The sequence below is a fragment of the Alligator mississippiensis genome, chromosome 2 (assembly GCF_030867095.1).
Source record: "Alligator mississippiensis isolate rAllMis1 chromosome 2, rAllMis1, whole genome shotgun sequence".
NCBI lineage: Eukaryota > Metazoa > Chordata > Crocodylia > Alligatoridae > Alligator > Alligator mississippiensis.
Genome location: NC_081825.1, coordinates 274532276 through 274550266, shown reverse-complemented (window position 1 = coordinate 274550266; position 17991 = coordinate 274532276). Strand labels below are relative to the sequence as shown.

The 17991-nt window shown below is 43.9% G+C and overlaps 1 protein-coding gene across 1 annotated transcript in view; it reads left to right on the top strand.

The window, feature by feature from the left end:
• The window catches only part of GPR68 (G protein-coupled receptor 68), a 35284-nt gene extending 18108 nt beyond the window's left edge, over positions 1–17176 (top strand). The window contains exon 2 of the mRNA XM_019481666.2: positions 14206–17176. Coding sequence (XP_019337211.1) covers positions 14338–15429 — 1092 coding nt within the window. The 5' untranslated portion in view covers positions 14206–14337 and the 3' untranslated portion in view covers positions 15430–17176. The remainder of the gene's footprint in view (positions 1–14205) is intronic.
• Positions 17177–17991: the final 815 nt, after the last annotated feature.

Sequence of the window (17991 nt, the reverse complement as noted above, 5' to 3'; positions counted from 1 at the left end):
GTGAGGTCTTGAAGATAATTGCTTACATTTCAGAAAGTGCAACAGCTATTTTGATAAGTATTCTAGGGTCAATTCCATCAGGCTAATTTGAATATATTTACATTATCTAAATATTCTTTAAACCAATCCTCCAATTTTCTGGCCTGGGCTCCTGTGCTTTCTCAAAATGACCTGTGTAAAGTATTTGCTCACAATTAACTTTTCTTGTGAGGATTAAAGCATTGAATACATCAGCCTTCTCTGTATCATCTGGCATATCCTTCTCTTCCTGTTAATAAGGGTCTCTTTCCTTTGCCTTCCTCTTACTTCAAATGTATTTATAGAACATTCACTTGTTGCCTTTTATGGTCGCTTTATTCTTAAATACTCATCCTTAGTCATGGGTCCTTATTTCCACTCTTGTATAATTGCTTCCTGATTTGCAGGTCCTGAAGTAGCTCCTGATGCAGCCATATTGGTCTCTGCGTCATTACCTCTGTATCATTGTAGTTTGCTATTGTGCCTTTAATATATTATTGTAATGTTCTTTTAAAGTCATTGTCTGTATTTCCTAGGGTTTTAAAAATAAAGCCTGGCTGCCACAGAGTCATCCTGTTTCTGGGCACAAAGGTATGCCTTAATACTCACCCTGTTCCTGGGGATGATTGTCGTGTATAAAGAGGCATAACTGGTAGGGTTTGTGCCCTGGGCCACCCAGGAAAAGCTGCTGCTGCAGTGGGGGGAAGGTGTTCATGTGGTTAGCCAGATATATGAATTTTCTCACAATCCCTAGTGCAGGCTTAGGCAATTCTTGTTCCTAATGGCCCTGTGAACTGTTGAGTTTGGCGGTGAGAAAAGTGGTTGTGGGGACATGAGAGGGCCTTTACACCCTTCAGCCTTAACCTTGTGGTTGCTGGCCAGGATAACACCTCCCATAGGAAGAAGATGAGGGAAATCTGAGTGGGGGACTCCTTGCTCAGCAGTCCAGGGCTGGAGCCCCACGGCCTCCATTCTGATGTCTCCCCTTACTCAGCACCTTGCACTTATGCCCTGCTTGTCCACGCCTGGTTATGCTACCGCCTGTACATGAGAATAGTTGCATTTGCAACCCCTGTTTACATCCACACAGGAGGCCCCTTGGAATAGGATCTCTGGCACCATGAATAAGTTGATGGCCTATTGTAAACTGACTTCCTATGATGCAAAAAGCTAGAAGAACCCACCCTACTTGCATATTATTAATCATTCAGAGCTGGGGAAAGCCGTTATGAGTGACTCTTAGATGTTTCCCATGCTATTGCCAGCAGGCAGTGCTCAGCATATACATTGCATTGCTTAGTTTGTATGGGTTTCTTACACTTGAACTTCCTTGGCTGGGAATCATGTTATTAGCTGCAGTTTGTACACACAGAGATGGGAGAGGAGAAAACCTGTTGTGGGTATGAACAGTGAGTAGTAATTGTTTACTTTTGCTTTCTCTTTAATCTGAGAATGGGAGGAATTTGGGGGGCTTTCTTGGATGTTGAGGGTCTTCTAATTTTCTGCCATTAGAGAAATGAATTGTCTTCTGAAAGGAGACAGTACAATGGAGTCTGGATCAGGCAGAGCCAGTCAGCAGAGATGTAACAAGGCAGCTGGACACCGAAGGCATCAGCAGCTTCTGGCTGCCCGTGATCAACACAGCTGTGGCAGCAGATGTTAGTATTGTGTTCCTTCTCTCTCTGCTCTCCCCAACCCCCGCAAGTCAGCACCTGGGGCTGCTGCCCCAGTTGCCCTGCCTGAATTAAATTACTGCTAATATGATAAATAATTGGGATGCACTGTGGCTAGAGATTGGAGATGAAGCAAGAGTTACAAAAAATAAGCTCTGAAGCCCAACATAACAGCTATATTCTTTATAATGCTGCCTTAATAGAAATGTGCCTTTGTGTTACCATTCCTAATTGGCTTTGGTAGATTTGTGAGCCATCAGAGATCTTTTCTCTTCTTTCTGTTCTTATGCTTCTGGGTTCATAGAGAGAGAGAGGGAGTTACTGATGATTATCTCTTTCCTTTACCTGTCATTGTCATTCTCTTCAATTCCAGTATTGCTCATAAGGGGCTATGTGTCAGTTTGAGCACAATAATATACTCTTTAAGAACACGTCTTCTGACTTCTCAGGAAACAAGGAGGATTAGTGAGAAAAAGTAAAGAAAAGAAAGGTCAGCATGGCAGTCAGCCATTCTAATACTCTTCATTTTAGAGAAATGCACATCATACTTTTTGTCCAATCTTGGGCTACATCTGAATTGTGTTTGGTGCATTGGGGGGGGGGGGGCGGGAGGAGAAGGAAAAAAGTAGATTTAAATCACTCTTGTACCCCCCTCATCCTGAGTCATCTGGTCACAGGGGTGCCTGGGGCAATTGTGGAAGCAAAGTACAATTGAGTTTAAAAGTGCTCTGGTACAGTCCCTTCTCCTGGCCATGACCCCCACACTAACGACTGGGAAGATGTTGACAATGAGGGAGAATCCTGTAGGCTCCCAAAGAAGAGTACACTAGAGAGCAGAATAAGGCAGCTGCTGCAATGCTAATAGTCTAGATGAATTATTTTTTTCTCCCCCTTGAAACCCTTTGGCTAGGGACAGACATTACACATAAACCTGTTTAAGTGATCAGAAACTGGTTTAAACTTGCAACAGAACAGACACATAAACCAGTTTCAAAATGGCCAAAACTGGTTTGACATAAACCTGGTTGTATGTAGTATCAGACTTAACTGATTTGGATCAAACCAGTTTATGCAATGTCTGTCCCAGACCCCTTCCTGGTTTAACTTAAACCAAACTCCCCCAGCATCCCAGCATGCTCTTTGGGTTGGCTTCTGCTCCAGTCGAGTCAGGCAGGCTCATCCTGGCAGGAGGGGGCTTATTCCACCAGATGCTGCCCCAAGCACAGATCGAGCAGTGGCTGCAGCTGGGCTGGTCAGACCTAGCTGTGGTGCCCTGGGGACAGAGTGGAGAATAACCACATGGCAGCTCTGCCAGTCCCTCAGCAGAGCACCCCCACTGGGAAGGTACTCATGCTCCCTGACATTATGACAGAGACTGCTGCCCCCATCAAAGGCCCTGCCCCCTTCTGCTGCAGTGGCGGGGCAGGGGCACTGCTAGATGCCAGTCAGCAAAGCCCTCTCGGGGGGCAGGGACAGGGGTTATTCCCCCTCCCTCTGGTGTCCAGTGGAGGGGACAACATGGGGCTTATTCTGCCGCTGAGAGCAAGTGTGGTGGTGACAGTAAGCAGACTGGTCTGGCAGTGGGGTAGAGGGGAGACTAACCCTCCTCCCTGCCCCCCTCTGCCTCAGGGGCCATGGTACCTGCTGCTGCAGCAGTGAGGGGGGAATGCGGGCAGACCCAGCTGAGGTCCCTACCAGTGGCACAGGGAAGGGGGAATTAAACCCCTCTCTGGCCAGTTCATCCCAAATTGGCCATGCCCCCCCACCAAACACAGCTCCTCTGCAGTGAAGGGTGCGCTCTAGTGCCCCCCCCCACCACCACCTCCCCCCCGCTCCTAGCCTGAGCAACTGCAAGCATGTGCTCACAGTTCCTCAGTCCAGAGAGAATGTCTGTCCTGTTAGAAGCCAGTTTAACTTAGGTAGGTTAGACTCATCTGCAAATGTTGAATCATTTCAGGCTCCAGCTTTTTGAATGTCTGTCCTTAGCCTTTGTAACACAAGTAGGCTCTAGTCTGTACATCAGCAGAGGCCAGATTACTTTTCCATCCTACTCAGACAACACACTCCAGTACTTCTGGAAGGCCACATAATTTATATAGTAGCATGAAACCTTCCTGTAATCAAAAGTCAATTTAAGATGGATTTGTTTAGAACAATATTATACCAATACACCTTTTTACTGTGGTCTTCTCCTTTTTTCTATTGTTCTTCTCCTTTCTGAATTTTGGTAAAGCATTCCACAAGAACAAATCCAGCTAATGTGAAGATATCTTACACTTGACAGGTTTGGTTTTCACATTCAGGGTGCTCCATGACCTGATTTGTATTAATAATAATAATTTGGGTTCCTTGGAGGAACCCTTGCCATTTGCAAAGCATTTTGCAAGCAGGATTCGGTCCTACTTTTGAGAAGATAGTGATTCCTCCTTCACCTTTTACAAAGCTCACCCCATGTTAGATCCATTACATATTAACCAAAAGTGCATTCCTCAAAGTTAATTTCTTGAGTAACTGTTGCTTCTGACAGCTGCATAAAAAGATTATTTTATTTACTTACACAAATCCATTAAAACATAAAATCAGTAATTTACCCACTCAAAGGTAAAATCCTGTGTTAGACAAACAAGGCAGGAGGTGCTGTCTTGTAAAATGGAATAACTGTGATTAGGGTAGAAAATGTTAGCAAGTTCTAGCCATCCATGTGAAATAAACAGAAGCAGCCACCTTTCCTTATTGAGCTTTACAGTCATGCACATACTGCAGTGCCTCTCAGTGAGTCACAATTACTCACTCCTGATCACTCCCCCTGCATCATAAATTGGTATTTGGCCCCATACTGTTATTGAAGGGAATCTCCAGATGCAGCCCTGCAAACTGTGTGTCCTTGCTATCTCTTCTTTCCTAGACTCCAGTTAATTTAGAAAAGCACAAAGATAAAAAACAGTCATATGTTAACACTCAGTCTTGTAACATTTAGCCACATAACTAGGCCTTAGTGAAATATATCCATTGATTATGGGCTTGTCCGTATAGGCACTCTGTGTTGATGGGAAGAAGACTAATTAAACTGTGACATGCCATGAAAACTGAAAGTTGATCAATAGACAGGGGAAGTGGGTTTTAATTAGGTTACTAAAAAGCTATTTTTGCTGACACTTGTTTAACTCAACTCCAATGTTTTTTACCCCTTGCAAGAAATGATACCATGCAAGTGACTACCCCTTCAAACCCAGTGTTGGTGTGGAATGTATCTGAGATCACTAAGAAATCCTCTAGTAAAACCCAAGATTAAAATTCCTGATGTTTCTGAGGGAGTGAGGAAAAAGGTGCAGGAGAATTGAAGGCCTAAATTTTGTAAAGATTTATGTTTGTGCTTAACTCTGATGTAGACTGTGCGGGCAACCCCACAAATGGGTAAGCTAAGCATATGCAGAAGTCTCTGCAGGATGGGGACATTTTTTTTACTTTAGTAATTTTTTAATGTTTTTATAGGCCCCTTCAAAAAACTAAAGCCATTATCTTCTTTAAAAGACTTATAATAAAAATCAGAAGATTCTACAGTAATGGCATCACAAGTCACAGCTTACAACAGTGTTCCTGCAGTGTTTTGAACTGTAGAAAAGTGGAACTACCTTTGTGCAGTAACACTGTCATGGCTTGTGAGGTTCAACTGGGGCGCCATTATTGCTAGTTGAACATTTTTATAAAGAAAGCCCTGTGAGAGTTCATATATCCCCATCCTACACGGAGTTAAAGGGAAGCAAATAGAATTACAAATAGGTTGAAACTGTAGGGTTGGAAGACCTCCAGAGTCTAGCCCTCTGGACATATGTAGGACTTGCTATTCCTATCCAGTCTGTTCTCGAATTATTATTCCTATTTAGTTTCTAATGAATGAGATTACAAAACTTCCCTGTGAGGCTTGTTTCACTTATCCTACTGTTTGATGTCTAGGAAGTTTTCCTGAGATTTGATCTGAATCTGTTTTGCTACAATTTAGACTCATGCCTTGTGCCCTCTGTGGCAAGGGAGAACAATATTTCTCTATCTTCTTTATAGTAGCCTTTTGAATATTGGAGAACTGCTATAATGTCTCCTCTACGCCTTTTAAGCTACTTTACTCCAAACTGAACATACATACTTCTCAGCCTTCCTTCATATGGTTTGCTTTCTAAACTCTTAATCATATTTGTCACTTGCCTTGGAACCTCTTCAGTTTCTCTGCATCTTTAGCGCAGAGTCCAGTACTGCACCCAATACTCCATATAAGGTCCAACATGCATGTCCTGTGCCTTGTGTGCTTGTTACAGCAACCTCAATTTTTTTTCTTTTTTTTTTCCCTTTTTTTTTTGCAACAGCATCACATTGTAGATTCATATTGAGTTTAAGATTCATAGAAGTTTGGGTCGGAAGGGACCTTAGCAAATCATTGAGTCCGACCCCTTGCCCTGGGCGGGAAAAAGTGCTGGGGTCAAATGACCCCAGCCAGGTGCATGTCTAGCTTCCTCTTAAAGACCCCGAAGGTAGGAAAGAGCACCACCTCCCTTGGAAGCCCATTCCAGATTTTGGTAACCCTTACTGTGAAGAAGTTCTTCCTGATGTCTAGCCTAAATCTGCCCTCTGTCAGTTTGTGGCCATTGTTCCTAGTTACCCCAAGGGGTGCCCTGGTAAACAGAGCATCTCCTATTCCTTGCTGTCCCCCCTGATGAATTTATAGGCAGCCACAAGTTCACTCTCAGCCTTCTTTTGCAGAGGCTGAAGAGATCCAGGGTCCCCCAACCCCCTTCCTTTACCTGCAGGCCCCTAATCATACGAACGGCCCTCCTCTGAACTCTCTTGAGGTTGTCCACATCCCTTTTGAAGTGTGTCCAGTTTTGGGCACCACAGTACTCCAACTGCGGCCTGACCAATGCTGCATAAAGGGGAAGTATCACCTCCCTGGACCTGTTTGTCATGCACCTGCTAATGCACGATAAAGTGCGGTTAGCTTTATTGATCACTTCATCACATTAACAATTCATGTTAATCTTGGAGTCAACAGTGACTCCAAGATCACTTTCCGCTGCTGTGCTGCAGAAAAGGTTATCCCCCAGCCTGTAAGCGTGTTGATGATTCCTTCTCCCTAGGTGCAGCACCTTGCATTTGTCTTTGTTGAACTGCGTCCTATTCTGTTCTGCCCGCTTTTCCAACCTGTCCAGATCCACCTGGATTTGTTCCCTATCCTCTGGTGTGTTAACTTTACCCCATAATTTGGTATCATCTGCGAATTTGGACAGAGTGCTTTCCACACCCTCATCCAAATCACTGATCAAGACATTGAACAGCACTGGTCCAAGGACCGAGCCTTGTGGGACTCCACTGTCCGCATTTTTCCAGGTTGATACCGACCCATCCACCACCACTCTCTGGGTGCAACATCTAAGCCAATTTGCTACCCACCTGACCATGTAATCATCTACATCACAGTCACTCAGTTTATCTATAAGAATATAATAATATACTGTATCAAAGGCCTTCTTAAAATCCACATAGATGACATCCACCTAGATTCCTGCGTCTAAGCATTTTGTGACCTGGTCATAAAAAGACACAAAGTTAGTCACTGTTATGAATGCATGCTGGTTGCCCTTTAGCATTTCTTTCCCCACTGAACTCCCACAAATGTGATCTTTAATAATTTTTTCAAAGGTTTTCCCACGGATAGATGTAAGACTAATTGGTCTATAGTTACCCAGATTCTCCTTCTTCCCCTTCTTGAAAATAGGGACTACATTTGGCCTTTTTCCAGTCATAGATTCATAGATGTTAGGGTCGGAAGGGACCTCAACAGATCATCGAGTCTGAACCCCTGCATAGGCAGGAAAGAGTGCTGGGTTCAGATGACCCCAGCTAGATGCATATCCAACCTCCTCTTGAAGACCCCCAGGGTAGGGGAGAGCATCACCTCCCTTGGGAGCCCATTCCAGACCTTGGCCACTCGAACTGTGAAGAAGTTCTTCCTAATGTCCAATCTAAATCTGCTCTCTGTTAGCTTGTGGCCATTATTTCTTGTAACCCTCAGGGGCGCCTTGGTGAATAAAACCTCACCAATTCCCTTCTGTGCCCCCATGATGAACTTATAGGCAGCCACAAGGTCTCTTCTCAACCTTCTCTTGTGGAGGCTGAAGAGGTCAAGGTGCCCCAGTCTCTCCTCATAGGGCTCGGCCTGCAAGCCCTGAACCATACGAGTGGCCCTTCTCTGGACCCTCTCTGGGTTATCCACATCTCTCTTGAAGTGTGGCGCCCAAAATTGAACGCAGTACTCCAACTGCGGTCTGACCAGTGCCTGATAAAGGGGAAGTATCACCTCCTTGGATCTGTTCATCATGCATCTGCTTATGCACGATAAAGTGCCATTAGCTTTTCTGATGGCTTCGTCACACTGCCGACTCGTGTTCATCTTGGAGTCCACTAGGACTCCAAGATCCCTTTCCGCTTCCGTTCCACCCAGCAGGTCATTTCCTAGGCAGTAGGTATGCTGGACATTTTTCCTCCCTAGGTGCAGCACTTTGCATTTCTCCTTGTTGAATTGCATTCTGTAGTTTTCCGCCCATATGTCCAACCTGTCCAGGTCTGCTTGTAGCTGTTCCCTGCCCTCCGGCGTGTCTACTTCTCCCCACATTTTTGTGTCATCCGCAAACTTGGACGGAGTACACTTCACTCCCTTGTCCAAGTCGCTGATGAAGACATTGAAGAGTATTGGTTCTAGGACCGAGCCCTGCGGGACCCCACTGCCCACACGCTTCCAGGTCGATACCGACCCATCCACTACGACTCTCTGGGTGCAACCCTCTAGCCAATTCACCACCCACCGGACTTTGTAGTCATCCAAGTCACAGCCTCTTAATTTGTTCACCAGTATGGTGTGGGATACCGTATTGAAGGCCTTCCTGAAGTCTAAGAATATGACATCAACCCCTACTCCTGCGTCCAGGCGTTTTGTAACCTGGTCATAAAAAGAGACTAGATTAGTCAGGCATGATCTACCTGCTACGAACCCATGCTGGTTTCCCCTCAGCATAATTTGCCCTGCCGGGCTCTCACAAATGTGAGCCTTGATAAGTTTTTCAAAGACTTTGCCAAGGATGGAGGTGAGACTGACTGGCCTATATTTGTCTGGGTCCTCCTTCCTCCCCTTCTTGAAAATGGGGACCACATTGGCCCTTTTCCAGTCCTTTGGGACCTGGCCCGTGCACCACGAGCATTCAAATATTCCCGCCAGTGGCTTCGCAATGACGTCAGCCAGTGCCTTCAGTACCCTCGGATGGAGCTCATCCAGGCCGGCCGACTTAAACGCATCCAGTTCCTCCAAGTGTCTCTGCGCCATCTCAGGGTCTACGCTTGGTAGTCTGGCACCCTGCTGCTGCCTCTCTACAATCCCAGTGAGAGACTTGTCGTGCCCCTCGCTTAGGAACACTGAGGCAAAGAACTCGTTGAGGAGTTCAGCCTTGTCCCCCCTGTCCGTCACCAATTGCTTCTGCCCATTTAGCAGGGGTCCTATTCTACCCTGGGCCTTCCTTTTACTCCCTATATAACTGAAAAACAATTTCTTGTTGTCCTTTACTTGGGATGCCATCCTCAGCTCCATGGTAGCTTTGGCCCATCTAACTGCCTCCCTACAAGCGCGAGCAGAGGAGGTATACTCCTCTTTGGTAATCTCTCCCTGTTTCTACTTTTTATATGCTCCCCTTTTAGCCCATAGGCTGCTCTGGATTTCTCTGGTCAGCCAGGGAAGCTTTCTGGCCCCTTTCCCTCTTTTTCCTCGCGTCGGGATCGTCTTTCTCTGTGCCCGAAGGCTCATTTCCTTAAGGCACAGCCACCCTTCCTGGGTTCCCATCTCTTCAAAACTCTTACTCTGCAGTGTGTCCTTGACTAATCGCCTGAGTTCATTGAAATCAGCTTTCCTAAAGTCTAGCACTTTCACCCTACTAGTTACCTTACCCACTCGACATCTTATGGTGAATTCTATTATTTGGTGATCACTGTCCCTGAGATGGCCACCAATCTGTAGGTCCCCTACCATGTGTATCCCCCGTTGCCAGTAAGGCATTCCCCCTAGTGGGACCATGTACCTCCTGCGTCAGGTGGAGGTCTTGTACACAGGATAGGAACCTGCGCGAATGGTGGGACTTTTCTTTCTGCGTCTCCCAGCAGATGTCTGGGTAGTTTAGGTCCCCCAGGACTACCGCCTCCTTCGTTTTTATGGTCTCCGAGAGCTGCCTCAGGAGCCCCAAATCTAGCTCTTCCTTTTGATGTGGGGGTCTGTAGCAGACCCCTACCACCAAATCCCTTTCTCCTTGACCCCCATGTAACCTAACCCACAATCCTTCTACTTTCTCCTCCTTCGATTCCATCATGATGAGGGTTGATGTATATTGCTCATTGACATAGAGCGCAACCCCTCCCCCTTTCTTCCCCACCCTGTCCTTTCTGTACAGCTTATAACCCTCAATATGTACCGCCCAGTCGTGGAAAGAAACCCACCAGGTTTCTGTTAGCCCTACTAAGTCATAGGTGTTTTCTGCAAGCAGGAGTGCTAGTTCATCCTGCTTGCTCTCCATGCTCCTAGCATTAGTATATAGGCACTTGAGCCCTGTGACTGGCGCCTTTGCTGCCCCCCAGTTCTGATTCCCAAAGGGCCCCTTATTGCCTACCTGCTTATTGCTTACCTGTGCTGTACAGCTGGCCGCCCCATGGCTTGCAGGTTCCCGATGTTCTCCTTCTTCAGGCTGGGCTGTCCTTGTGGGTGCCACATGGTTTGGTGGTCCACGGCTTCCCCCGCCCTCATCTTCCCCCAACAAGCCTAGTTTAAAGCCCGCCAGAGAAGATCCGCCAACCTAGAAGAGAACACACACTTACCTTTAGGGGACAGGTGAAGTCCTCTGGGACCTGACCTGAGCACCAAGACTGTTCAAACAGCCATGCCAGTGGTTCTGCTATGACACTGGCCAGTTCCTTCAGCACCCTTGGATGAAGATCATACAGGCCTTTGACTTAAACACATCTAGCCCCTCCAAGTCTTTCTTTACCAAGTCGGTGTTAACAGTCGGTGGGCTGGTTCCCCCTTTATGCCTGTCTATGATCCAATTGGGTGATTTGCCCTATTTGAGTTGAGGAATGCAGAGGCAAAAAACTCATTGAAGAGCTCAGCTTCGTCCCTCCTATCCGTCACTAATTACCCTTGCTTGTCTTGTAGGGGGCCTATGCTACCCTGTGCCCTCTTTTTGCTCACTATATACCTGAAGAAGGACTTTTTGTTGTCTTCAATTTTTGTTGCCAGCCTAAGTTCTATTTGTACTTTGGCCTTTCTGACTGCCTCCCTGCAAGTGCAGGCCAAGTAGGTATACTCCTCCTTTACTTGCCCCAAGGCTTTCCTGGATTTCCCTGTTCAGCCAAAAGGGTTTCCCTTTGCCCTTTTTCCTGCACAAGGAGATTGTCTCCTGTGCCCTTAGGACTGCTGCCTTTGGGTATGACCATTCTTCCTGGACTCCCACCTCACCAATTCTCCTGTTCTTCAGTGCCTTGCTAACTAATCTCCTGAGCACACTGAAGTTAGCCTTTCTGAATTCTAGCACTTCTTCCCTACTGGTTATCTTTCCCACCCTACACTGGATAGTGAATTTGATCAAGTGATGGTCTCTGTCCCCTAGGTTACCTCGTGTCAGTAGATCTCCCACCAAATCATCCCCTATAGCCAGGACCAAGTCCTGTAAGGCGTTTCCCCTTGTGGGACAGTATACCTCCTGTGCTAGGTAAAGGTCTGTATGCAGGTTAAGAACTATGTGAATGTTTGGATCTAGCTGACTGCTCCTCTCAGCAGATGTCCAGGTAGCTTAGGTCACCCATGACAACCATATCCCTTGACCGTACAGCCTCTGAGAGCTGTCTGGAGAATTCCATGTCCAACTCCTCCTCCTGATGTGACGGTCTGTAGTAGACCCCAACTACCAAGTCCCTTTCCCCTGACCCCCTTGCATTCTGACCCACAATAACTCAATTTGCCCCTCCTCTGATCCTATCTTGATTATGGAAGATGTATATTGCTCCTTCATGTAGAGAGCTACACCTCCCCCTTTTCTCCCTACTCTATCTCATCTGTACAGCCTATAGCCCTCAATGTTTACAAGCCCAATCAAGGGGAAGGGCCCCACCAAGTTTCAGTTAGCCCAACTAGATCAAAGTTTTTGTTTGCAAGCAGGAGTGTGAGTTCCTCCTGCTTGTTCCCCATGTTCCTAGCATTAGTATAGAGACATTTGAGCCCCCGCTAATGGGTGCCCTGGGTGCTCCCCTGTCCTGATGCCCATTGGGCCCCTTAGTACTTATGTGGGCTGTTCCACTGCATGGTTCGTGGTTTATTGATCCTAGGTTCTCACTGTTGTCTGCATCCCTGTCCCCCGATGAATCTAGTTTAAAGCCCTGCGTAGGAAATCAGCCAACCTGTAAGAGAACCCACTTGATGACACCAACTCTGGAGCCACAGGTTGACTTCTCTGATACAGGCATTGTGATGCTGACCACGACTGCTGACTGGAAGGATTGACAAGAAGACTACCTGTCCCCCTATCTTCCTAAGCCTGGCCCCCAGAGCCCTGTAGTCACTCATGATATGGTTCAGACTATTCCTGGCTGTATCACTTGTGCCCACATGGATGAGGACAATGGGATAGTGATCAGAGGACTGAATGAGGCCAGAAATCCTTGCAGTGATGTTGTGGATCCAGGCTCCAGGCAGGCAACGTACCTCCCATGCCATTGGATCAGGGTGACAGATAGACTCCTCCGTTCCTCTCAGGAGGGAGTCACCCACCATGATGACTCAGATTAAGATCTACCTTAATCCTCAGCAGTGCTATTACTTAGCCAGTTATCCTCCATTCAGTATTTTTATATTTGCTTTTTCTTCCCTACATGTAGTGTCTTATATTTATCTTTGTTAAATTTAATTTGATTTTCTACAGCCAAGTTCCCTGGTTTATGCCACCTTTGAATTTTAATCCTATGTTCCAAAAAGCTTGCAGCTCCTCTCCATCTACATAGTTAATAAACATGTTGAACATGACTAATCCCAAAATAGCCCTATGTGGAGCCTCACTTAAGACTTTTTGCCAGTCTGACAACGATCCATTTTTAGTTGCTCTTTGTTTGTGGTTATTCAACCAATTCGGAAACATCTAGTTTCACAAGCTTATTTCTGATAATGGCATGTTAGACAGGGTCAAAAGCCTTACTGAAGTCTGGGTATATTGTGTCAGCTGCATACCCGTCATCCACTAAACTAGTTACCTCATTTAAAAAATCAAATCAGGTTGGGATAGGAACAGGCAGAAACTCCCAGACCTGTTTCACTTGTCCTCAGCATGCTGTAATTCCTGGCCCACCATCCAAATTAGTGGAAGCTTTAAGATGTGTAGACCATCTCAAATATTAACCTTTGCATTGGTAAATTTGCATCCACCAGTGAATATTTGCATAAAGGTGACTGAACGTGTCTATGAACAATCATGTTAGGTGATACAATATTGACAATGACATAGTGGTTGGCATACACCAGTATTTAGTTATTAGCTGCACATTTGCTGAATGTGACTTGTCCTGACTGCCAAGCTGAGCTGAGATTGCCTTCAGTCATGTCACTTGATTTTTACAACCATGTTCCAACACAGTAAAATTGTGTAACATAGACAAGATTTGTTTGGCTGGGTTTCTAGATTATACAAACATTTCTTACTCCATAGTTACATCAAGCACAATGGAGATGCACCAAAGGAAATGTGCAGTAAGCTAGCATTTTTAAGGTCCTTTGGTAGTTAAGGAAATTTGTAATGGACTGTCTGGCAGGGCAGAGACAATTGATGCATGATTTTTATGGAATTCTTCTTCCCCTCCCTTGTCTCAATAGAGAAAGGCAGCTTTGGAGCTGTACTTGTGCAAGAGATGTTGCTTGCAAATTTAATGTTTTCCATGCTTCCCCTATTGAGCTTGTGTGTGTGTGTGTGATGTTAATTCTCCAATATGTCTATGTAAATAAATGTATTAGGAATATGTAAATATACAGTTTAGGGAATTAAATCTGTATTTTCTTTAAAGTACTCTATTTTTGTATGTGCTGCACTGACCTGAGGGAAGTCTAAAAAGCCTCTGTTCCTCTGCTGGAGAAATCCTACTATCCTGAGTAGTCAACATAAATGTCTCTGTGCCTCATTTTTTAAATAGAGGTGATATTTCCTCACCTGATAGAAGAGTGAAAAGTTACATTGGTTAATGTTTGTAAGGTGCTTTGAGATCCTTTTACAGAAAATTCTATAGAAGTGTAAAGTATTAATTCACACGTTTACAATTCCCACATCACAAGACTTCTCAGGTAGGTTTAACTTGCACTAAAGAACATAAGAAATCTGGGGACTACCTTACTAAAAATTAGACCATATTTTCCAGTGGTATTCCTTATAAGAATTTTCATCTGTTTTGCTTTCAGGTTGTTAGCGTCCCAAGGCCAACAGACACTTCAGCATGAAGGCTGTGTGGAAGGAATGAGTTATATGTGAAATTAAAATCTACACCTACCCACTTGGGATCCTCATGAGTGATCTGTGGTCATTGTTAGAAGATGGAGAATTTCACAGAAAACGTTTCTGGGAATAATTCAATAAACTGTACCATTAACCATGGTATACACCAGACTTTATCTCCTGTCATATACATCCTTGTCTTTGTACTAGGTCTCCCAGCTAACTGCCTCTCACTATACTACGGGTACCTGCAGATTAAGGCTAAAAATGAACTGGGCATCTATCTGTGCAACTTGACCGTGGCAGACCTGTTCTACATCTTTTCTTTGCCCTTTTGGCTCCAGTATGTTTTACAGCAGGACAACTGGCCATACAATGAACTGTTGTGCAAAATCTGTGGAATCCTCCTGTATGAGAATATCTATATCAGCGTGGGCTTCCTCTGTTGCATCTCCATTGACCGCTATCTAGCGGTAGTGCACCCTTTCCGTTTTCATCAGTTTCGAACAATGAAGGCTGCTGCTGTAGTGAGCGTTGTTATCTGGTCCAAAGAAATTCTGACAAGTTGGTTTGTCTTTAAGCATGGTGAAGTTAGTAAGGATGCCGAAAGTCATGCAGTATGCTTTGAACATTATCCCATCAAGAGCTGGGAGCATAATCTCAATTTCTACCGCTTCTTTGCTGGGTTTTTTTTCCCCTTCTTTCTTCTGGTTTTTTCTTACTGTGGCATTTTACAAGTGGTCCACAAGAGCCATGGCACTCAGAAGAAGAAAAAAATCCAAATCAAACGGCTTGTTTCAAGTACAGTTGCCATTTTCTTGGCTTGCTTTGGACCATACCACATCCTCTTGGTGGTTCGCAGTGTATTTGAGAACAACTGCACATTTGCTGAGAAGATCTTTAATATTTACCATATTTCTCTCTTGCTGACTACTTTTAACTGCGTTGCTGATCCAGTGCTGTACTGTTTTTCCAGTGAAAACACCCATCAGGACTTTGTCAAAATGCGAGACTCCTGTTCAGCATGCCTAAAGTGTTTAGGGACTGAAACCAAAGAATCATACCAGCTGAGTACTCCAGAAAATTTCAGGAAAAGTAGCGGGGCACGTGCTGAGCAAGAACCAGGATTATTAAATAATGTACATGCTGTTAAGAAAATGAAAGAGTCTCCCATTACCAGTACAGACTGACAGTAGCACCAACAGGAAAGGGAAACAAATATAAAGTTTCCAAGTATGAGTCTTTGCATTAATCTTTGGTTTATAAATTTATTGTAACTAATTTACATTAATCTTTGGTTTATAAATTTATTGTAACTAATTTACTTTCCAGAGACTTAAAAGCTCAGCACTATAGTATGAGCTCCCTTGAGGAATAGCACTATAGCTGAGCTCCCTTGAGGAATCTGGACCTTTACCTGGGACAGGGGAAATATAGACCTGGTCAGTTTAGTTGAAATGTTATGCATGTATTTCTGACTCACAGGAGTATTAATTTTGGGTAAGCTGCTGCTCCAGTGACTGGTCTGAATGACGTGTGAATTGGCCATAATGCTCATTAACTGCTTGATGTCTGTCCATGTAGTGATGTTAGGATAAGGTTGTCAAACCCTATCATCACCTTTTTGAGGGGTAAAGTGGAACAACTTAAGTGACTTCATGAGCATTTTCAGGAGGAAAATTATATGTGTACATGTCTATGTGATGCTTGTAACTGACCCAGTCATCTCATTCTCAAGTCATGTAACAACAGCCAGCAAGCAAGGAATATAGAGACCCAACCAAACAGAAAAAAGCAAAGAAGCAAGATCATGTGATGTACACTAAGAATTGCAAGGGTTTCTGGATAAGTAATAGTTAAATTAATGTCGTAGGTTAATTCTGGGTCTTGGCCCAGTGCCCTTTGAAGTCAAAGGAAGAGTTCCCATCAGGAGGAACTGGATACAGTACTTTGCAGGTAATTAATTCATCCTATGGACTTCAAAAGGAATCCTAGCTTGGAGGTACTTTCATTGTTGTCATTTTATATCACTGCCTCAGGTTATGGTATTTGAAGGTATGCTGATTTAAATCCAAACTCTGCTAACCTTTCATAAGATTTGGATTGTTATGTTTATCCAAGTTTCTTTATCTTGTACAAAAAAAACTTAACAAGTAATACCATGTAGGAGAGCCTGGTGTACAGGATATGTTTAAATGCTGCATCACTCTACTCTACAGACTTTTTTCATTTTATGGTTTAATGATTTGTTATAAAAGGAACCATTTTTCAGAGAATGGAGTACCCAGATATATTGTAGAGAAAGAAATGTATAATATTTTCTAGTTTATGTAGAAGGAACAGAAAAAAATAGGGACTGATGCCACTGGCAATGCAACAACTGAGTCATATGCTCTGCACGTTTCTTCCTTCCCCATATCTTCTGTTTCTTACCCTTCTTTGCTCTACCAATGAATCCTGTCTTGCTTATACTTCATCTCATCTTTTGCATTATAAATTTTCTTTAATTTTCAACCCAACAACCTGGATTCTTGTCTCCTCTTGCTCCAGGTACTTACCTTCTCTGCTTTCAGATCTTTCTATAAAACACAGCAACACTTCTGCAATTCACAGTAACTCACTGCAGTGTAAATATCTGTTTTATATAAAAGACTCTCAGAGACCTTTTGCATCTTCTGTCTGGTGAATGTTGTCTGCCTTTGCCAAATGTATGCTTCTTATAATGTCACACACTGTGACTTGTACAGAACCATGTTTTTTATCAGTTCATAATAAATTATATATGGAATGTTGCACCGGAAGCCACCTGGAAAGTATAACACTAGAAATAATTAAGGGTTATGTTTAATAAATTATTTATTATACTTTCAATAACATAACATATTTTCAATAATGTCTTTATTATACATTCCTCTCATATTCATGCACTTTGGACTTGGAATAACTATCTTTTGGCTTTAGACCACACACTCCATTTGGAATAGTACAGATGGTTCTCTTCCCTCCTTTTGCATAAAGGAATCATACCCCACTCCCAGGAGAGGATTAGATTTGCTTAGGTTAACACTCAGTTTGTTTAATTCTTTAACATTTCTTTATGCTTAAAGCTCTCACCAGGCTGGATTGATTTCCTCAAAGATGCATTTTTCTTTTAATTTGTAGTGCTCTTCAACATTATTGTAATCCTTCCACTATTCTATTCTGCCTAGGTCACAAGACCACTGGTTTCAAATTCCAATAAGCAAAATGAGTATGTTGTTAGAAACAGAGCCTACACATGGACTTCTTCTACCACTCAAGCTTTTTGTACAAGTGAAGTCACACACATGCTTTGTCCTAAGGATACATTTGTTGCTTTATTTATGTTTGGCTTCCTTATAAGCATTCATGGTGCTTAAAATATGAGACAGGAATTCACAGTATGACATATTACATACAACTGTTGTCTGCTTATTTGAGCTGATATATTTCTGGGGCCAAATTATGCTCAGCTATCCTAGCATAGCATCAGATAATAATCTGCATAACAGAGTCCAGAATTTGATCCTTGGAACCTTACACGCTTGCTGCTACTGCCAGAAGAAAAAGGGTTAGGGTTTTAGAAACACAATTTCAGCTTTTGTTCTTCGATAAAATTTACCCTGCAGGACAGATGAAATTTTAAGCCTGTACAACTACACCCATAATGCTATGGCGTTATATCACCACAACTTTCCCCTCTGACAGCCTGTTACCCTAAAGGTCACCTGAAC